Source organism: Meriones unguiculatus, chromosome 9, assembly GCF_030254825.1.
Source record: "Meriones unguiculatus strain TT.TT164.6M chromosome 9, Bangor_MerUng_6.1, whole genome shotgun sequence".
Taxonomy (NCBI): domain Eukaryota; kingdom Metazoa; phylum Chordata; class Mammalia; order Rodentia; family Muridae; genus Meriones; species Meriones unguiculatus.
The window spans coordinates 11071983-11094638 of NC_083357.1; the positions used below are offsets into that span (position 1 = coordinate 11071983).

Here is a 22656-nt window from a genome sequence, read left to right on the forward strand (position 1 = left end):
GTAAGGACTAAACTCCAGACCAGCAGGTCTCAAAGCATATTCTTGGGGCCACCAACATCAGAAAATTGAGAAGAAATACAAATTCAGCTACTTTCTCCAGAACTGTAGAATTCAAAACTCCAAGGCGGAGTCCAGCGCTACTCTGAACAGATGGGCCGTGATGAGCAGTTAATTCATCCAGGACCCCAATTAAATCAGTTGTACTTAAAAAAAAAAATAGCAAAAGTAAGAAATCAGCTCTCATCTGCTCCCCTTCTCAACTGGCTCCATTGACTGTGCTCTGTGTTCTGAGGTGACCGTGTGAGGCAAACACTGCAGCGAATCCCTTCCCAACCCCACATTCAGTGACATCGTGTGACTGGCCACAAAGGAAAAAGAACTGTGTACTACAGAGGATGCCAAACATATAAACTGGTGCTTTGTTTCCTTTATTGTCAGACCACACAAGCCCAGACCTCTGTGTTCCAACAAGCTCTGGCGTAGCTTGGGAGGCAAGCACAAGGGATGATTGGTGCTTACAGATACTTTCACCGCAGTGTGAACACGGTACCGCACCGCCTATCAGGAGAGCAGACCTGTGAGATCACCACACCTTGCCCCACCCCCTCCCTATGCCCTCAGATCAAAGCTTCACCCCTGACTTGTGGGAAGGTTGGGGATGCGATGTTCGGTGGAGCCATAGGTTGGTGCCAAGGTCCCTTGCCGTGATGAGGCCGTATAGAGATTCACTGAAGTACAGAGGAACTGATGGATCCCAAAGTGCCCTTCTGGCTCTCCCGCAGCGGCTTCTCGGAAGCAAGCTGCGCTGGTGGGAAGCTGGTATCACACAGGTGGGGAGTGGAGTGGGGAGTGAGAACTCAATCCCAGCTTACCCTTGCTGGCAGCAGAGACGGGAGCCTGCACTTGGCCTCCTCCACTTCTCTCCTCCAGTGCAGGGAGGCAGTAATAGCAGCACCTGCCCCACAGGGCTTCTAGATCAATCATGTAGGCATAGGAGCCAGGAACATGGCACCATTTCCCACAACAGAAGCTATTTCTGCTTTTCGCTTTAGCCTCAGTAGAAAGTAATGGCAGTGAGGATATTGTTAATCCCATTGTGTGGATGACAGTTATCGAGGCAGAGGGGAAATGCACAGCAAAGTACCCATCACAGAGCCGGTTACAGACACAGCAAGTGCGGAGACCCAGTTGATGGACCTCGCCCACGCCCTCTAATGAACACGTTCCCGCACCCTGAGGCTGCTGTCCTAATTTATTCCCTGTAGCCCCAGGTTCCCTAGCAAGAATGCAACCAGTAATTCAGTTACAGAAATTACCAGCTGGATCCCTGACTTACTGCTATAATTTCCTTAGAGCAAGCATCTGTGGATACCGATCCCATTCTGCCTTGATGTTACTTAAATAAGAAGAGGCATTTCCATATGTCCCTGAAGCGATACCAGCAGACATAAGGCTCCCATTACCCTGCTTTGGCCAGGATTTGCCTGGAAAGAGCTGACTCAGCTGCAGGTTCATGCTTCACCTTTCCTTCCCTCACCTTTCTTATCTGTGTAACAGGACATAGAGTCCCCCATGAGGACATTATGAGGACTCACTGAGATGGCATTGGCCTAAGAGTAGAGTTTCTGTTAGCAGGCCTAGAAGCAGGGATGGGAAGTGGTGAAGCAGACACTGAGCCTCCTACCTGGGCAAGTGCAGACTCATGGATATGTTCCCCAGCTGGGTGTGGAGCCCAGACATACAGAGAGATTTCCTTAGCTAACATGTTTCTCAGCTCGACATGGTGCTACAGACCTTTAATCATGGCTCTCAGGAGACAGAGGCAGACAAATCTCTATGAGCTCAAGGGCAGCCTGCTCTACGTGATAAGTTCCAGACCAGCCAGAGCTAAGACCGTGTCTTAAAACAAGCACACACGCAGTGCCAGGGCCTACTGTCAGGACATCCCAAGCATCGAATTTATCTCTGCTCAGAACAGCCCTATGAGGAACTAGTGTGAGGAGAAAAGAGGGTCATTGTCCCGTTATACAGACATAGAGACTGAGCTTCAGAGAAAGCATCTAAGGGGTCCTGGAGCCAATACACTGTGAATTCCAAGGGACAACTGTGCTTGCCTGTGATGGAAAGATGGCACTGTCTAGGCTGGTGACTTTGTATATGTTGGTGACTCCTGTCCTGTAGGTAAAGAAGTACATGAGGCTGGAGATGCAGCTCAATGGCACAGCATGTGCCGAGAGTATGAGAGGCTCTGGGTTCGACCCCCAGCGCCGCAACGATAATCTCTTAATAATTAATTGAATACACAAATAAAACTAAAATAAGAGAAGAGGGAAACCTCATCCTGCCTGGCCATGGCAAGCTGAACTCAGATAGGTCTGTGATGCTGTCTGTCCCCTGTGTCACCTCAAGGGCTCTCAAACTCTAGCTTTTCTTCCATGGACTCTTACTGGCCCAGCACACCCCAGTGAGCCTTTGGAATGGGGAGGCAAGGGATGGCAGGAGCACCCAGCTCTGTCTTCCCGGCCCGAGTCTTACTTTCCCCAGTCTGATACCTGGACGTCCTGGCCTATCCCTTGAGCCCACCCCTTATTTGAAGAGCCCTCCCCACCCTCCAGCTGTGTGTGCCTGGTCCCAGGCAGCAGCAAGGGCACACATCCTTCCCCCCTGGTACCCAGCCTCCCTTGCCAGGAGAAAGGCTGGGCTCTTTTCTAGTGCCACCCTCGACTCCAAGGAGCCCTTTCCCAGACTTCTCAGGTTTCTTTTCTGTGTTTGTCTCCATTTCAGGGATTTATTTCTCTACAAGGGACACAAGTGACTGAACTTCTTCCAGACCCTGAGGACCCAGGGAAGCACCTGTTTGAGATCACACCAGGTAGGCCCAGGGTGCTGGTGTGTGTGAGGGGGTTCCTGGAGGCCCCATTGGAGCAGGACTCTGCTCCTGCTCCCACCATTCTATTTCTTTCAGGAGTACTGACAGTGTCCCCAAGCTAAGGGAGAAATATGGGCCAAAGCTAGAAAACACTGGGGGGAAGAAATCAGAAAATCCTGCCTGTTGTTTAGATAATTACTTCTTGGATAAGAGAAAATGTGGATTTTTTTTTTTACACTCATGATAAGCCCAAGCAAGTAAACAAAGATGCTTTAGGGGGTAGTTCTGAACTTCCTAGTGCTGCAGCCCTTTAATACAGTTCCTCATGTTCTGGTGACTCCCAATCATAAAATTATTTCATTGCTCTTCTCATAACTGTAACTTTGCTACTGTTATGAATTGTAGTGTAAATACCTGATATGCAGGATAACCGATCTTTGATTCCCCGAGGGGGTCTTGACCCACAGGTTGAGAACCACTCCCTTTCGGTGAAGCTACAAACTTACACTTGGAAATAAGTTCACCGTCAAGGGTCAGCCGGTTCAGAAGGCCACCATAGACTTATTGTGAATCCCAAAGAAGAATTACAGTGCGACAGGAGGAGACAATCCCCATGGACCCATTGTCCTATTGGCAGTTACAGAAGAGGTTTTTTACAGTTCCAGATTGTTCAATGTGGTCCCTACTGAGCTAAGTACTTACATATCGCGCAAGCCCTGCTGTTACAGCAGGGCCCATTTTGCCAGGGTGTTTATTTCCCTTGTCCTCCACCAGAATCAGAGCCTGAGACAAGACCTGGGCAATGTGTTCTAGAGGTGGTCCGCCAGAGCGTGAGGAAGGGCACAGGGAAAGGAGCAGCCAGGATGTGCTAGGGAAGTGGACTGATGTAATGACAGCTCTGTCTCACTGGGCCATCTGAGGTGGTGTATGGAGGGCCTCAAAGGTGCCTTATCCGGGTGATGGGTGGCTTTTTCACCAGCTTCCCCCAGCAAGCCCTTGAAAGATACACACTTTGGGGTTAAGCCTGGCATCTCTGGCCTGTCTCACATCTGCGGACAGAGGTCCCTGAGGACAGTTGCAGAGACTTGAGGAAAGAGACCACCAGCGTGATGGGAAGAGTTATTGCAGGGGGTGGGCTAGATACTTCCTCTGGGAAGCCCTGAGTGTTCAAGACACTCCATGGGTCAGTCTGTGGGTCAGTAAATTTACAACCGCAGAGAGGTGTAGGAAGCACCCCAAACACCATGAGGAAATAACATGGCTCTTGCTGTCTACCTAGGGGTAAGCTGGGCCCAGGCTGCGGCCAGAAACCTGAAGGCCACTATCCTGGGGATTCTGGGAGACATGGCAGAATGAAAGTACAAATATACACTTCTCAGGCGCATGATTTTAGTCCCAGTCTTGGTTTTAAAGTTGTGCTTAGAAGGTATAGACAGGTGGGTCTTGGAGCACAAATTAAAAAGCAAAGGCTTAGTTGACTGTGAGACAGGAACCACAAGTCTGCAGGGACAATAGAGAAGAGGGGACACTATTACCTGGGGCACTGAGGACTTAAGGGCCCAGGAAAGGAAGTCTGGGGTGCAGCCTCTGGGGCTGGGGAGCAGCTGGCCAGGAGCGCTCGGTGGAATTCAGGGCCTTCGGTCCATATTGACAGAAAGGCACTGGCCATGTGTCCCAAGGGTGAGTTGGGAGTCCCCAGTGCCGTGCTCCTAATCTGAGTTAGAACTATTTGTTAGGATTTCTCTATCTGGAAGGAGGAGGTTTTTGTCACGGAAATCAGCATATTCATAAGGTTATGGGAATTGGAAAATGGATGCTTTGTGACCCTGTTATTCTGCCTTTCACATAAAGCAATATATTCATAAGGTTGTGGGAGTAAAAACATGGACATTTTTGAAAGCCATTGTTCTGCTTATCACAGTACTTAAAACCTGTTTTAAACCTGCTTTCCAGAAACAGACCTTAGAGACCTGTGCCCCGGTGCACAGCCGATTAGGAGCAGGGCCGAAGCTCTCTGCCTTTGTCTTTTGTAGCTACAACTAAATCCTAGATTGGGAGATTCGTAAAGAAGAAAAGTGGGCTGTCAAGATGGTGTGGTGGATAGAGGTGCTCCTGTGCAGGCCTGACCACCTGAGCTCCATCTTGAGATCTCCTAAGGCAACAACAGAGAACTGACTCTGAATAGTTGACCTCCACACATATTGTTCATGCCTGAGGTCACCCCCACACACAAACATTCCAACTAATAAAACTATGTTCAGATCATGTCCTGGGGACCAGGAGATGGAGGCTGAAGGGGCCACACCTTCTCGCATACAGGATGAGGGAGACCCTGCAGGTATCTAGGCAGGGAAGAGAACCCAAGAAGAGATGAGAATGATTGACTTTGTCAATCAGACTTTGGGGAGTCTAATGCCAAGCGGTTCATTGTCAGCACATTTAAAACACACTACAGTTTGGGGCAAAGTTTCCAGCTTCAATCGTTCCAATTCCATATGAACAATAGAGCTGTGTGACTACATAGAAACTCCTGTGTAAACCACGTGTGACCATAAGGGTGGGCTCTAGCAAAGGCCTAGAATCTAGCATAGTCTCTCACCAAGGTAGCGTAAAGGTCAGCAGGCCATAGAGTACGTGTGACATCTCCCCTAAGGATGGGTAACAGTCTAGCGAGGCAGAGTCCGGGATAATGATGCCGGGAAATTTGGGTGAGGGCTGCCTTCACAGATAGCAAAAAGGTCACCAGGTCTTAACAAAATCCACTCCTAGCCTTCTGGGCGGGAAAACAGGTATTTTATCTTCTCCGTTAAGGAGAGGAGAGGCCTCTGTGTGTTTAACATTTTTGATTTCCCTAGTGATGTGCGGGTGCAAGGACCTTTGTGTCCCCAACAATAGGGAATCTGCAGAACTCCAAAGTAACTGTGAAACATCACCTGGCAAAGTAGTACCAGATGCAGGAAAAGCTAGCTTTTGTGACAGACCCATGGTGATAATCCATGAGTAGATCAGTCCAGAGTAAGGGTCCAGAGCCTTCTGGACCTGATGGCTTCTTGGGGGACCCCCTCATTTTTGAATTTTTATAGACTTAGAGTGTTTCTTTTTTTTTCTTTTTCTTTTTTCTTTATTACAGTTTATTCCCTTTGTTCAGAGCTGTAGCCCCTCCCTCATCCTCTCCCAATCCCGCCTTCCCTCTCTCTTCTCCTCCCATGCCATTTCCCCAGTCCACTGATAGGGGAGGTCTTCCTCCCCTTCCATCTGACCCTAGGCTTCATCAGGACTGGCTGCATTGTCTTCTTCTGTGGTCTGGTAAGGCTGCTCCCCCCTCAGGGGGAGGTGATCAAAGAGCAGGCCAATCAGTTAATGTCAGAGATAGTCCCTGTTCCCCTTACTAGGGTACCCACTTGGACACTCAGCTGCCATGGACTACATCTGTGCAAGGGTTCTAGGTTATCTCCATGAATGGTCCTTGGTTGGAGTATCAGTCTCAGAAAAGACTTCTGAGCCCAGATTTTTTGGTTCTGTTGCTCTCCTTGTGGAACCCCTGTCCCCTCCAGGTCTTTCTATCTCCCCTTTCTTCCATAAGATTCCCTGCACTCTGCCCAAAGTTTGGCTATGTGTCTCAGCATCTGCTTTAATACCCTGCTGGGTAGAGTCTTTCAGAGGCCCTCTGTGGTAGGCTCCTGTCCTGTTCCCTGTTTTCTCCATCTTCTGTGGTCTGTTCCGTTTGCCTTTCTGAATGAGGATTGATTATCTTACCCAGGGGAACTCCCTCTTAATACCTCACACTGTGTCTTAAAAACTCAACATGAGAATTGGTAGGGACCCAAACCTAGGCCTGCCATGCACCCAGGCTACCTTGGAACTTGGGCACCTGACTCTGAATCTTTTTGATCTTCAGCTGTGAGGTTTGGGGCCCTGATGTCAGGAAGGAAAGCTCAAGGACCTCTTTTCCCAGCACAGAAACTATTGCTTGACCAAGCACCAGATTCATGTGGTTCTCAGAACTGCGCACATCTGCAATACTGCTTTGCCTACTTGAGAGCTCAGTAGGGAGCTCTCAAGCAGGGAGGTACAGAGGTCACCCTGGAAAGGCAGAAGTGGTGGGCAAGGGACCCTTTGGGCTCTGAGCACTGCACATCCATGTGCAGGAAGAACTGAACACCAGTGCTGGTGGGGACCCTGGGGAGGCTGGCCTTCCTCCCTTCTTCCCATGGGCTCCGCAGGACATCCTACAACCTAGCCCCAAGGGACTCAGGAGGTGTTGGCTACAGCTGTAAATATCCCATTCCCTTTGGAGCCCATAAAGGTGTGGCAGCCCTGAGGCGTTAGGTCAGCCACCCCTCGGCTGAGCTTTATGTGGCTACAGTTCCCAACTAAGGTTCCAGGCGGGGGCCTTGTGACTAGGAAAGGAATAATAATAATAATAATAATAATAACAATAATAATAAAGTTTGCGCCCAGAATGGCAGTGAGCACTGTAATGTCCACTATGACAAAGCTGAGGCAGGAGGATTATAATTTTGAGGCCAGCATGGGCTAGGAAAAAAGGAATAAAAGAAGGGAAGTTTGAGTAACCATACGAAACTCAATGAGCCTTCTCACTCACAACTCAGTAATTCCTGGTATGTCCCTGATCTTGAACTGGTCTGCAGGGACCCTGGGGAGAGCATGGCACAACTTCTGACCTTAAGAATCCGAGGACATTGCTATCCTGAGCTCGAGACAAGTCAAGTACCTTGCTTCCTAGGTTGAGGCCAATTCCCTAGGGGCAGAGAAAGCAATTATGGCTGTGAGGGACCATGTTGGTGTCTCCGAGCACTGAAATGGACGAACGAAAGGCTGGGTAGGAGAGGGCTGATCTGTATGGGGAGACCTTCCCCACCATTTTGAAAGTGCCTAAGTGATAGGTCTTGGGCATAGAGAGATGAAAAGAACAGAAGGACACCTAATACTGAAGCTTGGCTCCGGTGTCCCTGGAATCAATGGCAGGATCGGAGGAAAAAGGAAAGAATCATTGACAGTGTTCTGGCAGGCACAGGGCCCGTCAGGAGGAGCCTGGGACAGTCCCTCATTCTGCTCTGGGAACTCTCATCTGCCAAGAAGAAAAACCTGATAGCCCTTGGAAATGTGATCATTCTTAGGATATGTTTCATCCTCTACTTAAATTTAATTCATAGATCCTGTTGTAGCCTTCAACCCCATAGAAAGTGAAAGCTGTGAAACAAAAAAAAAAGTTTTTAAATAATATTTCTTTTGTATTCAGTGTTCTGCCTGCATGTACACCTGCACTCCAGAAGAGGGGACCAGATCTCATTACAGGTGGTTGTGAGCCACCATGTGGTTGCTGGGAACTGAACTCAACATTTAAAAACAACAATGCTGTGAGTGCCATCTAGTGGACAAACCCGCCAATGGTAAAAACCCCTCCTGTGCTGCAGGCCATCTTCAAGCATCTCCTAGCAACCCTTTCAGTCACCTCTGATGACAAAGAGCCGGAGAACCACAGGTCCAGCCACTGAGCAGGGCACAGGAGGACGGTGGCATTGGGCACATGCATGTCAGCAGGCCTCCTCCTGTCTGGCTATGGTCCATGGCTCCATGCCCGCCTACTCAGTGTATGCAACACTCAGGTCACTACGTATTAAGTTCAGGGATGCTGAAAGTGTGCTTGCCAGCACTTTTTCTCTTGCTTGGATTGCCTAATATGTGTATTTTGGGGCGGTGTGATATGGAGTCTCATTTTGTAGCCTTGTCTGGCCTAGAACTGGTTACATAAACCTGACTAGCATTAAACTCCGTAGAGATGCACCTCCCTCTGCCTCCTGTGTGATTAAAGGCATATGCCACTGCAGCTGGCCTCTGTAGTTTTCATGGTGACCAGACAAGGTGAATCAGATTAGAGTGTGATACAAATAGGAGAGCAGCTGCACACCTGGCCCAAAGCATCCTTTTCCCAAGCAGTACAGAAGGCAAAGCCTCCATGGGATCATTGACCCCACAGCTGAGAAGAGAGAGAAGGACACTGCTGGAACTCTCAGGATACGAGGGTTCAGAGGCAGTTACAAGGAAAATAACTCAGTTGATACCTGTCTACTTTCACATGAGTTCTAGCTCCTTCGTATTAGGTTAACTGCTAATTGACATAGATGATGTGATATCACATATGATATAATATCTGTATAGAGAGACAGGGTTTCTCTGTGTAGCTCTGGCTGTTCTGTAACTCCCTCTCTAGACCAGGCTGGCCTCAAACTCAGAGATCAGCCTGCATCTACCTCCCAGGTGCTGGGATTAAAGGCATGCACTACCATGCCTTTAAAGAAGTATATAATATATTATCTTTATATTAAAGAAGTGGGTTAACTGTTGTAGCCATCTGCAAGTCATAGGATCTTGATACAACAGAACTGCCTGTCTTTTATCTAAAGTCAACAATGAACACTTCTGACTGACAGGGAGTTGGCCACGATGCATCTTCCTGCCTTCAGGCTTTGTCTGAGCATCCAGGTTGTCTTCAGGCTAGGCACTGGTCTAGTCCTGGAAGAGGCTTTATTACTTCTAGCTAGTTAGACATAAGGAAGTCACATGGCCTTACATCAGTGTGAGGGATTCTGTGAGCATAGGAGTGATAACAAGGCTGGCTTTATGAAAGTTGATAGACCAGCCAATGCTGCTTAAGGAGTGATTTACCTAAAAGTCACAGAGACACGGTCTCATTACCACAGAGTTGTGAGGGTCAAGCAGATAGTCAGGAAGGCAGACACTGCCCCCCCACACACACACACACTAGAACAAGATACGCTAACAGGAACAGAAAAAAAGAGTGATGGCTGAATTATATTGAGGGGAAGACCCAGATGTGGGTACCACTATTAGGGATTCCTGGATAAAGTGGCAAGAACTGTGGTTCTTGCAAGTCAAGTTCCCAAGCAAAGAGGAAACTGTGAGGGAAGGGAGTTTTCCTGGGGCAGAAGTGTGATAATGGGACCAGTGAAATGGTTATGTGTTAAAAATGCCTGACACCGAGCTGGCAAATTGAGTTTGATCCAAGATGAACTTCTTTATGGTGTGTGTGTGTGTGTGTGTGTGTGTGTGTGTGTGTGTGTGTGTGTTGGGGAGCGGGGACTCCTGAAAGTTATTCTTTGACCTCTACTGGGTCCTGACCCAGACAGACACCCTGCCGTCAAGCAGGTAAGGGGAGTGACAGCTCTCAGTGACTACAGATGAAAATGTCAGATGAACACCTGGGTCCAAAAACCATAGTCCTTTTCTGAACCCCTCGAAGTTGCAACAGAAAAGCGGAGCCCTTACCGGGTGTATTGGCACACTTCTGTAATCCTAGCACTTGGGAGGCAGAGGCAGGCAGCTCTCTGTGAGTTCAAGGCCAGCCTGATCTACACAGGCTAGGCTACACAGAGAAACCCTGTCTCAAACAAAACAAAAGGGTGGGGGACCTTTTCCCAGTGCTGGCCTGGGAGAGTAGGGCTCAAAAGCAGAATTAGCATGACTTCTTCATGATTAATAAATAATAGCTGTTGGTTTTCTGAAGTTGTAGGACAAGATTTGGGTGCAAGACAGCTAAATATTTATTGTGTGCATTCTTTACACGGAGGTCACCCGCTGCCATGCTGAGCTCACCTAGAACTAGCCTGTGCTAATACTCCATGGGCAAGAAACCTCCACTTCAGCAAACCTCATAGTTTGCTATCCCAGAGCCAGAGGCTAGAGGAGCTACACCTTGAGCTAGCTCTAGGCCAGAGCCCTGTCTCTGATCAGCCCTCTGAGGCCTGAAGGAGCCAGGTCCTCCACAAAGAGGCTGCATCTTCCATTAGACTTTTCTCACCCCAGCAATATCCTGGCAAACCGTCTCCTGCCTGTGCCCACACTTGATCCCATGAGGACTTCTTAGTATTGTGGGTTTCTTCCCCTAAGCCCAGCTTAGACCTCCCTCTAAACCCACAAGAAAGGGCCAAGGAGCAAGGGGCCTGCTCTGGCATTCGGGGCTGAGCGTGGAAAGGCACCAGGCAGGCCAGTCCCCATGTGATGCTGTGAATTAACTAGCCAGTAAAGTGCTGAAACTCCTTGCTAACTTCCCTCTTGCAGCATTCACACGATGCTTCCACAGAGAAGTAGGTCGGTTGATGGATGTAGACCAGAACCCTGGGCTTTCAGCCAAGTAGCTGGCTGGGATCTCAAGTGTCCATTGCTCAGCATACTTCATAAAGGATCCCAGGGGCGGGAACCAGAAGCTAACTCTAGCTAATGCCTGCAAAGGAAGAATTGACGAGAAAGCTATAGGACCACACAGAATCAACCAGATATTGGGAGCTGTAACGAAGGACCAGGCAGCAGGGCTGCTCAGGGGTCAGGAGCTGCTCTGGGGTCATGGAGGTGGATGACTTATTCTGGGTAGGTTGACCACTGCTGAAGGTTGCCCTCCAGCCTAGAGTTCACAGCTGCCTGTCCTGATCCAGCCAGCAGTTTAGAAGAGCCTGGAGGGCTGGACTCTGCTATCTCTAAGACCTGACCTTGACGGGGAGCCAGCACCAGCGAGTACTCTGTAGAGGGAGAGTGATACTGTGTGTCTGACATGCCAGGAACAACTCTGATTACTGCAGTGGGCCAAGCAGGGAGGGAGGCTGATACGGTCCTATCTCCGCACCTGGTACCAGCCAGCATGCATCTCGGCCCGACCCTGTGCAATCCCACTGCATTAGCCTGCAGACCACCAGATACTGAGCCATTTCTAAAAATGGAATTAGGAACTCCCACCAGCAAGTGTGGGAGAATCAGCAAATTCTGGAGTCACTTGCACGTTCCTGCCTCTCAGTCTGGCCTCCTACTGTCTTAGACTCAAGCTAAACACAGGACCTGGTGCCAGAAACTCCCAAGGTTGATGTCCTTTGGGGAACAACACCCATAAGCAAAGTTGTGCTTGTCACTAGATTGCTTGCTAGGAGCCACCGTCCATAAAAGAAGAAACTGAATAATGCCAGGTAAAAGTATTTTTAATAGCATTTTTGTTCAGCTCACGGGATTCCAAGTATTATCACTCCAACGTTAGTGAAATGGTGGGGAGGGGTTCCAGGGTTGAACCCAGAGCCTGGAGCAAGCTGGTACATCCTCTATCACACCTCTAGACCCCACTAAATTATTTTAATTTTCTTTCTAAGTTTAATGAGTTTTTCACTTTGGGTGGGTCTCGATTTGGACACTCAAAATTTTGTTTTCTCCTTCCCTTTTATATATTTTTGTTCTTCACACGTTTCCTACATCAATGTAGCTAATTTCAATTGTTTCCATTCCCCCGTTACCCTACCTCAGCAGCCCCATCTTTGTCCCAGCAAGTCTTGCCTATTTCCCCGGCTTCTCTCTATGTGGGCCATTGAGTTTAATCAGGGTTGCTTGCAAGAGCAGGGGTGGTGGCAGGGGTGCTGGTGGGGATCAGTGTCTACACCACCAATGACAATGACACCCCTCCCCTAGCAAGCGTAAGCTACCAAAAACACCTTGGGGAGCAGCGCCCCACTGACGATGAGATGTGCTCAGGCCCAGTCTTGTGCAGGAGACCGGAGCTTCAGTGAGTTCGTGGGTGAGTCACGCCATGTCCAGGAGCTGTACTTAGCTGCACATCTCCCCATCATCTGGCACTTACATTCTTTCCTTCCCATCTCTCATTCTTTCCTTTCCCATCTTCCTTGGTGTGAAGGAAATAGATTTCCCATTTAGGGTTAAGCACTCTGTCATGGATTTAAATACTAATTTTCATCAGAAGTTCTTACTCCAGATTTGGATTTCCTAGGAGTTCAAGAAGTACAGGCATGCCCAAGGTTATTCTAAACATACTTAATTATTCCTAATAATCAAATTGAATGTCAGAGTTTTTGACATAAATGTAAAAAAAAAAAACTTTTTATATTTGGTTGCTTCTTTGGACTAGCCACATTAAGGTGCTAGCAGCTGCAGGATGACAGAAGCCACACTGGGAAGCTTGATCATGAAGAGGAGGAGCTCAGGGTGCCTCCTAGCAGAGGCTAGGTGTTCGGCAAAACACTCAAAAAGACAAGAAGGGGGGTCGAAGGAGAATATGTGGTGAGGAGTCTGGGCTTTGGAATCAGACAGGCCTGACTCACATCACTAACTCGTCACTGTTTGGGAGGGAGAACTTGGACCAGTAACTTCAGCTCTCTGTTTCTCCTGCTGAGAGCTTTGCTCAGCATGATCTGCAGCAATGGCTCCCCAAGGGTCTCAGCTCCCAACAAATCCCACTGCAGTACATCGGAGACCTTCAGCTAGAACCTTGTTTTACAGGGAGGGTACCATGGAAAATGGCCTTCACCTCCATCCTTACAATGGAGGTCATGGTCTCTATCAGAGGATTAAACAGCCATTTGTCTTGAGTAGGCCAATCAGAAAGCACTTTCTGTGAAAGATGAAATCCTGTCATTGTGGCAACATGGACAGGACTAGAGATCATCAAGTAAAGCGAAATAAGTGTGTCCTCACTTGTGGGAGCTAAAAAGATGATCTTGAGGAAAAGCAAAATAAAATACCGGTTGTCAGAGGCTGGGAAGAGGTGGAGAAAGGTTTAGAGAGCCTGTGCAGTTTGATGGGAGGAATAATTTCTCCCATAATAATTGATGTTTGATAGCACAACTATTACTGACAACAATTAATTAAATAGGACAAAATAGCTAGTGGAGAGATTCTGAATATCTTTCCACCCAAAGAAGTGATCTGCGGTTACCGTGATTTACCATCACACACTGAAATGAAAGGCCACACAGGCTGCCACAGAAACACACAATTCCTCTGTGTCTATTAAAAATACATTGTATAATGATTAAAAGTGAATGCTGGAGAGATGGCTCAGAGGTTAAGAGCACTGTCTGCTCTTCCAGAGGTTCTGAGTTCAATACCTGGCAACCACATGGTGGCTCACAGCCACTACACAGGGATCAAATGCCCTCTTCTGGGGTGCAGGTGTACGCGCAGATAGAGCACTCATCTACATCAAATAAATAAAGAGATCTTTAGAAAATGAAGTAGTTGGGGGTCGTCTCTATTATCCCACCAAAGCTATGGCCTGGCAATCTGGTTGTCTAAATATGCATGCTGTATAATATTATAGTTTAGTTGACACTTCCTGACTTTATGTGAGTCACTCAACCACCGACCTCCGTGGCTGTTCACAGATCTGCCTGTCTTTTGTGAGGTCCTACACAGCTGACACAAGACCAGGTCCGGGTATGTGTCTGCTGACTGCCAGAATTAAAGGCCATCTGCTGTTCCTTCAGGTGTCACTGCCCATGTCACTGGGACAGCAAAGGAGAAGAGTCTGTCTCCTAATTCACATCTCTGCAGGACACAAACAGCATGAGGTCGTTAAAGGGACAGTTTCTCTGCAGAAAGAGTGGGAGTGAATCCCCAGCATGTGCAGCCAAGAGTGTGGTTGGAGAAGAGGAATAGCTTTGAGCGTTTGATGGCACCGTAAAGGAACTATGGTTAACAACAATTAATTATAGTTTACAAAATGGCTAGTGGACAGATTTTGCGTCCTCCAGACCCAAAAAGTGGCATTTGTCTCAAATGACGGTCTGCAGTTACCCTGATCTCACCATCACACATTGAGTTGCACAGTCACACAGCACCTCACTCACAAGCTTGCACAGTGACTGTGTATCCTGACTCTGCAATGAATGGACAGCACCCGTGTGCTCTGTAGATGTGGAAACTGAGGCACAGAACGGTCACTATTTCAAAGTCAGGCTCCAGTCCCAGTGAGACCTCCTCCAGGTACCACTGTTAGCAGGGGCCAACAGAAACCCTGGCGAGTGATGGAGACCACAACCTTGGACTAGCAAGGAGTGTGGACAAAGCGCTCAGAAGTGCCAAACCAGGAGGCTGGTATACAGAGGAGGTGTGGTGCATGCCAGTGCAAAATGAAGGTGGATATAAAACCCTGGGTAAAATTAGGATGTGGGGAGCAAGGTGGCAAAGGATTAGAAGATGGGGGTTGAATGACCCGGGTTACCTTAGGGATCCAAGTCCTTAGGGATTCTTAGGGTCCTCCATCTAGGAAGCTTTAGCCCAGGCACTCAGGGGCCAGGCTGCCCGTTAGGTCCATCCTCTGTGTATGCCTAATGGGTCAGTTCTGTCAACCACACCAGGGAACGTGTTAGAAATACTGATCCTGGGCCCCCATCTGGACCAGCTAAAACAAAATCTGTTGAGGATAGGTTGTGAATGGTTTGTGGGAGCAGTGCTCTGAGCCTACTTCTCTGCAAGGAGGGGACCCAATCAGTATTCTCTGAGCCTGGGGTGTGGCCTTTAAGAGGCGTTTGCCTCTGAGCAGGGGCTATAGGTCCTCTCCATGTAAGGTCCTTGGTTAGGGTATCAGTCTCTGCAAGGTCCCCTGTGCCCAGTTTTTTTTTTTTTTTCTCTTTTGGTCTCCTTTTGGAGCTCCTGTCCCCTCCAGGTCTTTCTATCTCCCCCTAAAATTCCATGCATTCTGCCCTAAGTTTGGCTATGAGTCTCAGCCTCTGCTTTGATACATTGATTAGTGGAGTCTTTCAGAGGTCCTCTGTGGTAGGCTCCTGTCCTGTTCCCTGTCTTTTCCTGCTTCTGATGTCTATCATGTTTGTCCTTCTGAATGAGGACTGAGCCTCTTCCCTAGGGTCTTCCTTTTTGTTTAGCTTCTTTAGAAGTATAGATTTTTTAGCCTGTAGACTCAGTCTCCAAGTGGGTTCCCTAGTAAGGGCAGCAGGGGTTGTCCCTGGCATGAACTCAGTGGCAGGCTCTCTGATTACCTCCCCATGGTGGTGGTGGTAGGGTAGCCTTGCCAGGCCACAGTGGAAGACAATGCAGCCAGTCCTGATGAGACCTGATAGGCTAGGATCAGATGGAAAGGGAGGAGGGCCTCTCCTATTTGTGGACTAGGGGAGGGGAGTGGGGGAAAAGAAGGCGGGAGGGTGGGATTGGGAGGGCATGGGGGAGGCCACAGCCAGAATACAAAGTGAATACATTGTAATAAATAATAATAATTAATAAAAAAGAGGTGTCTGCCTCAGTGACTCCAGTGAAGGAGCAATCGTCGAGGAACAGAAAGGGTGTGGGAGGAGACAAACAGTGACCAGAAATGGAGCCCAGCTCTTAGGCTAAAGCTGAGCTGCATGCCAGGGCTCATTGCCCATGTCTGACTTTGGCCTGCAGACATATTTTGTTTGGCTCATGCAATGTCTATTTTGAAACAAAGGATTTTACCTATAGAAGTAGAGACCCCCACAGGGAAAGTCCCTTTCTAACCACTGTTCGTCAGGTCCAAACATCTCCTGCAGTGTATGCCCAGGTGTAAATGATTATAATTAATATATATATATATATATATATATATATATATATATATATGCTAGTAATTCAACACTTTCAAAGGGAGCAGAATTATTCTGGAATATGAGAATGTCAGGAATGGAGGGTATAGTTCCAGAAAGACAGCAGACTGAGACCTTCTTCGACCTGGCACCCAGCGTTCCTGCTGACTTTGGAATAAGCGGACATACGGGTCCCAGCTACAAACGGAGGGAGATTGCTGTCCCAGGCAGAATAGTGTTCCCCAGAATTCATGCCCACTGGCACCTTGGTCTCACCTTATTTGGAAGTAGGATGCTTACATATGCAATTAGCTAAACTGAATCCAAACTGGCAGGCCCTAAATTCAGTATCTGTTATCCTTGGGGGGAGGTGTGGGACACAGAGACACACAGAAGCCTTTTGAGGGTGGAGAAAGAGGCTGCGGCCTACAAGCCGAAGGGTGTTAAGGAAGGTAGGAAGCCGACAGAAACTGTGGAGGGAAAGAAGGGTGCTTCCCAGAGACTCAGAGGCAGCAGGCCTGCAGGCATCTTGCAGACCTCTGCTCTTTAGAGCTCTGACAGAGTGCCTGTTGTTTTAGGACTCTCAGTGTCTGGGTAGCTATTATCGCAGCCCTCTATACCACAGTGCACTTGAGAATGCCTCCTGCTCTCAATACTGCATTTTGCCTCAGAAGCCAGTTTTGTTGACCTTACGAGTCCTCACCACACATTCGGGTCCTGAAAAGGGAAAGACCTAGCCCCTCTTCCTGCTGTTCTCCCTTGGAGGGTCCTCCATCTTCCCGGCACTCCTCTCTGTCCAGTACTTCCTGCTATACGATAGCATTCACTCAGCCTGCAACACTACTCTGGGGCTTCTGGGATTGCCCTTGACATCCTGTGGTTTGGGGGAAGGGATAGAAATGGAGGCATCTCAGAGGCCCAGGAGAGTACCTGCTGTTTCCCAGCTGTGTACACCACTCATTGCCCTGAGCCTTGGTCAACGTGATCTGTAAGTCCTTGTTAAGAGCTGCACATGCATTGTGGTACACGCCTTTATTCTCAGCACTCAGGAGGCAGAGGAGCATCTCTGCGAGTTCAAGGCCAGCCTGGTCTACAAAGTGAATCCATGACAGCCAGAGCTTTGTTACTCCGAGAAACCCTATCTCAAACCACCCCCCCCCAAAGAAAAAGAAAAAGAATTGCAGATGGAGCTGTGCCTAAGACAGAGCAGGTGGTCAGTAGATGTGAGAGCCTCCCTTGATGTGTGCTGGGGATGAAAGGAAAAATAAATGCTCAGACCCTCAAGACCAAGTTCTCAGCACAAAGGAGATTTATTTGGGACAGAGGACAGAGAATAAGACACAAAGACTGGAGATAGAGGATGAGAGCAAAGGACAAGGGAAGAAGGGAGATGAGGCAGGGGTATTTGTCCCAGAGGACAAAGGACTGCCTCTGGATAGAGAGGAGACAGACATGGCCCATAGGAAAATGGCAGTTTATAAAAGTTAAAATGGGAAACTCCACGTTAGGTTGAAGTGTTTAATTTTAATTGGGCATGTTAATTAGGTGAGACAAAAGGGGCTTTTGATTGCTGGGCTTCAATACTTTGATAGCTGGACCTTGGTAGTCAGCCCCAAGAGGAGGAAGTAGCCAAATAAGGGAACAGACCTTGGTGGCTAGCTTTAGGAATGTAATCTAACGGTTTTTAGCAAGGCAGAGGGAACGGGGGAGAAGGGCAAGGCCTGTCAGAGTCATGATCGCCAGCCACACTCATGCTGGCTGGAGTCCCCTCAGGATATAATTGAGTGCTGTACTGTGGCTAACAGCATTTATTTAGCTCTTGGTTCAAGAGTTGGGGAAGACTAAGTTCCTGTATTAGACAGGGTTCTCTGGAGCAAAAGAACTCATAGAGTGAAGAGTCTCTCTCTCATCTCTGTGTGTGTATGTGTGTGAGAGAGAGAGTGAGAAAGAGAGAGAGAGAAGGGGAGGGAGAGAGATTTGTAAGAATGTCCTACAAGCTACGGTACAGCCAGTCCAGCATTGGCTAGCTGTGAAAGTAAAGTCCAAGAATCCAGTAGTTGCTCAGTTTCACAAGGCTGGGTGTCTCGGCTGGTTTTTAGTGTATGCTGAAATCCTAAAGAAGTAGGCTCTAATGCCAGTGAAGGGGTGGACTTCCTAGCAAGGCCAGAACAAGCAGGAAAAGAGCAAAAGCTTTTTTATTTCCATGTCCTTACCTAGGCTTTCAGCAGAAGGTGTGACCCAGGTTAGAGGTGGGTGTTCTCAGCTCAAAAGATCTAGATTAGAGGCCTGTCTTCCTGTCTCAAAGATCCAGGTTGGAAGTGGATTTCCCTACTTCAAATTAAGCAAAAATCCCTAACAGGAATGCCGTCCGCTTAAGAGTTTTAGCCAGTTCCAAATGCAGTCAAGCTGATGACCAAGCAGAGTGGTTGACATCGACAGAGGACGGCGCATGGCCGGCATGTGCACGGCCTCCAGTGAGGACCACACAGCATCCTATGCAGCGTCCTACATGACAAAGGCATCTCGGGGTGAGACAGAGGGAGGATGCTAGCTCTAGTCTGGGTTGTTCCTCTGTTTAGGTTCTTGTAGATGTGTGCCGTGCACGTGTGGAGGCTGACACGTGCTTGCTTCCTCATTTGCTCCCCACCTGATTTTTTGACACAGGGTCTCTCATTGTACCTGACGCTCACAGATTCTGATAGCTTGGCTGCTGACCTGCGAGCCGTGAGCCCTCCTGCCTTTGTAGTGCTGGAATTAGAACTGTGCCTAGCTTTTATGTGGATTCCGAGGATTGAACTCAGGTCCTACCCTTGTACAGCAAGTACTTGATTGACTGAGCCATCCTCATGGCCCTTCTTCCTTTTCTTATACAGTCGCTAATACCATCCCAGGGTCCCACCCTCACAACCCCTTCTAATTCTAACCTCCCAAACCTCTACCTCCACACACTCAACATATAAATTCAGGGAATACATTTCCAGCAGATGAACCTTTGGACAACACATTGAAATGACAGTACCCACATTGCCTCTGTGGAGGAAGGAACACCCCAGCACACTGAAGATTCAGGCCTTTGATAAAGTTCTTATGGACAAACTGGAACTTGTGGGGTCAGGGGAGATAGACATGCAGTCAGCCAGTGGACAGGGAGATGGGTTTCCCCTGCTCTCATCACTTGTAAATATCCAGGAGCTCCGGCAGGGCCTCTGGTCTGAAAGTTCCCATGCCTGGTGCAGAGCTGTTCTCTACAGTCATTGTAGCAGGAAGAATGTGGGAGAAGCAAAGAGCAGTCTCCCAGATGTGTTCAGCAAGCAGCCTTCTGTGCGGGTCTGTGCTGCAGGAATGTGAAGAGCAGAGGGTACCTTTCTTCCCTTGAGCCCAGAGAAGCTGATCTTTGTCCCGTGAAGGGCTACTTAAGTGAATATGCAAATGCAAGACCAGTCAACAGCCAGTGTCCTTGCATTTTTGTATAGAGGGCCTTTTGTGGCCATAAGTGGTAGATTTGTCTTTTTTATAATTTTGATTGGTTTGGCAAAGACTGGGGGACTTCTTTTACAGACAGAAAAGGGAGTGATCAGCTAGGAGAGTTGGGGAGGAAGAGAAATCTGAGGACTAATTTACACAAAGAGTTTTCTTCCTGGAAGCAACGAGATGCGCTAACACAGTATTTTCATGGTGTTTTGATAAGAATAAACATTATCTGTATCCCAAGACCCAGACACACACTGTCAAGGGTCTGGCAAACAGTTCTGTGCTTAGGTTCAGTGCCCTCTACCTCTCTCTCTCTCTCTCTCTCTTTCTCGTTTTTAAAGTTCTGGAAAACTGATTTTGCACCTCCCTGAAAGTCCAGAGTCTGTAGTCTAAAGAATGCCTCTCGGGTTTGGTACTCAGGAGTGTTATGGGATGAGCAGGCTGTGGAAAGTGAGCGTTGGATGTGTGGTGAGCCTACCTGATGGTGATTAACTGGGGATAGGGGTCAGTAAAAACTGTATGGGAGAGGGATACTAAGCAGGAAGGTCAGGCTGGAGTGTTCTGGCAATCCTGTCCCTCTGAGGAAGCTGGTGTTCTGTGTTTCCCATCATCCCATTTGCATATCACTATTTCCTCACTGCCAGTACTAAGGATGGCTTGGTAAGGACCTGATTTCTTGCCTACCATCCCCAACCTCCAAAGGGAGTAGAATGTTAAAGTATTCCCAGAAAGCAGGACACACACTTGAGAATCACTGCAGAACCCCCCCCCACACACACACACAGGATAGAGCCTTTACCCCGAGGTGCCTCTGTGCTCTGATCACACAGCAGAGGGCAGTTTCTGCCAGGCAGCCTGCTGGGCATCAGAAAAGTTGACTTAGATATGCTGGAACAATGGCCCGGTGTTTTCCTCTCCCACCACTAGGTGGCAGCAGGGAGCACGGTGCCCCGAGGGCTGTTTTTTCAAGCTTTGCCCTCCTCCGTCCTCACTCCTTTACTATGCCCTGTTCTGCTAAGAAAGCAAAGGGTACTGGTCTCTGCACATGTATCAGCCTCCCTAGTCAGCACTCACAGCCCTCAGGACTTTCTGTCCCATTCACTCTCCAGGTAAAGAGACATCTAGATTTAAACTTTGGCATCAGCTTCGGTCAGGGAAAAGTGGTTTCAAACCACATGCTTGGGCATCAAGTGGCCAGCCCACTTCCCTTCTTCCCGGTGCTCACCTGAACTATAATCATCACTGGCAGCTCTGGTCCCTAAAATCTTCTGCCTTCCCCCCTCCCACCCCCCCTCCCCCATCTTCCAAGTATCCAGAAAGGGACACTGAGGTCCCAGAAGGAGCCTGAATTCCGAGTGACTGCGCAGAGCAGTACTATTCCTTTTCTCCCTGTAGTGACTCATAGGGGATGCTGACCTGAGCAGGAAAAAGTCCTTTCGGGCTGAAGCCAGTGCGGTGGGGGCGGGGTGTTGCATACCAGCCACCTTGAAAATGTGCCCTGTGCCCTGCCCTGACGGAATGGTATAAACTGGTCTCAGCGTTTCCCCATCAGTGACCTGTGGTAGGTAAGGCACCAGCCCCAGGGCCCAAGCATGCCAGAGACTCATGTGGTTCCCTAGAGCCCTCCTGGAGCGTGAGCAACAGGGCATACTAAGGACAGCACAGTTTGCCATACTAGGATCCTGCTAGGTAGCCTGACGCTAGGCAGTACTAGTTTAGTGCGAAGGGTCTCGGTCCTGGGAGTGCTGCCAAAGCCCTGAGAGCTGCACAAGTCCTGACAACTGCAAAATCGTCTTCTAAACGCAGACATGTGCTGTTAGGGTGCTCTCAGCCCGCAGAAGGCTGAGCTGAGGATCGTGGCTACTAAAAGCGAGTGAGGACCGTCAGCCCCTTAACGACTCTGTGTCCGATTTCCTCCTTTGCAGATCGGGATTACCGTAGGGTTCTTGTGGGGATGAATGAGTTCACGCAGGCAGAAATCTCAGAACAGTATTTGGCATACAGTAGGTGCTCATTATGTGTCACTTTGATTGCTGAAGCACACGGGCCACTGTGTGACTCCTGCCCAGACCATCTCCCACCGGTCTAGCACACAGAAAGGCCAGGTGCAGCCAGACCCACAGAGACATGCCGGGTATCTGGAGGGGAGGCTAAAGCCACCCTCCACTGGAAGCAGACCCCCTCAGCAGCAGCTGCAGCAGGAAAAAGCTGCCTGCTTTTTCCCAAACTGCATTTGTCCTAGGAGCAGGGCCGGGAAGGGAGAAATGCAGAACTAGCAGGTGGGGGCAGAAGTGGGTGAGGGTTAGACTTCAGAAAAGGACAATGAGCTTTGTAAAATCCCTGGCTTGGCAGTCTGGCCAACGTCGGTGGCTTCAGGCCACAGGAACAGAGAAAAAAAAAAAAAAGTGCCCCAGGAATTTCTGTGCAACCATTCCCCTTGTCTTTTTCTGTGGGAACTTGGAGCTACAGACAATCCTTCCATAACCATTGTCTGCAACTGAAGAGCCCTTGATTGGGGCTGGTGGACCTTGCTGGCCCAGCTCCTCCAGCACCCTGCCCCCATGTCCCATCCCTGGGAGTGGGCACTACAGATGTGCCAAGAATGATCCTTCGCTGGCAGGGATCACAGCCTGCTCTCAGTGGCTGCCCCACTCTGACAGACCGTCCGCTCTCCAGAGCTGACCCTCCCAGGACCATTTTCCCAGCTGTCTCTCTCCAGACGGTTGCCAGCAGTAGATGGACCTCTTGGATAGAATTCCCATCACCTTGGAGATGGGAATTTTTTCTAAGCCAAGTACTTCCTGGTTTAAGATGAAACAATTTCCCAAACACTCTACAGCTCTTTTAAAGCACCTTGAGGGACCATCTGCAGACCAGATCTAGCTTGCCCCCTGTCTTCGCACAGAGTTTTACTAGAACGTAGGCAGACCCTCTCACTTATGCCAT

At 48.8% G+C, this 22656-nt stretch overlaps 1 protein-coding gene across 4 annotated transcripts in view; it reads left to right on the plus strand.

Annotated features, from left to right (window-relative positions):
- Arhgap22 (Rho GTPase activating protein 22) overlaps nt 1-22656 on the plus strand; it is a 158176-nt gene that overhangs the window by 73966 nt on the left and 61554 nt on the right. For all 4 annotated transcript variants that reach the window (XM_021643468.2, XM_021643463.2, XM_021643465.2 and 1 more), the window contains one exon: nt 2785-2872. In XM_021643468.2, the coding sequence (XP_021499143.1) occupies nt 2785-2872 (88 nt within the window). The remainder of the gene's footprint in view (nt 1-2784; nt 2873-22656) is intronic.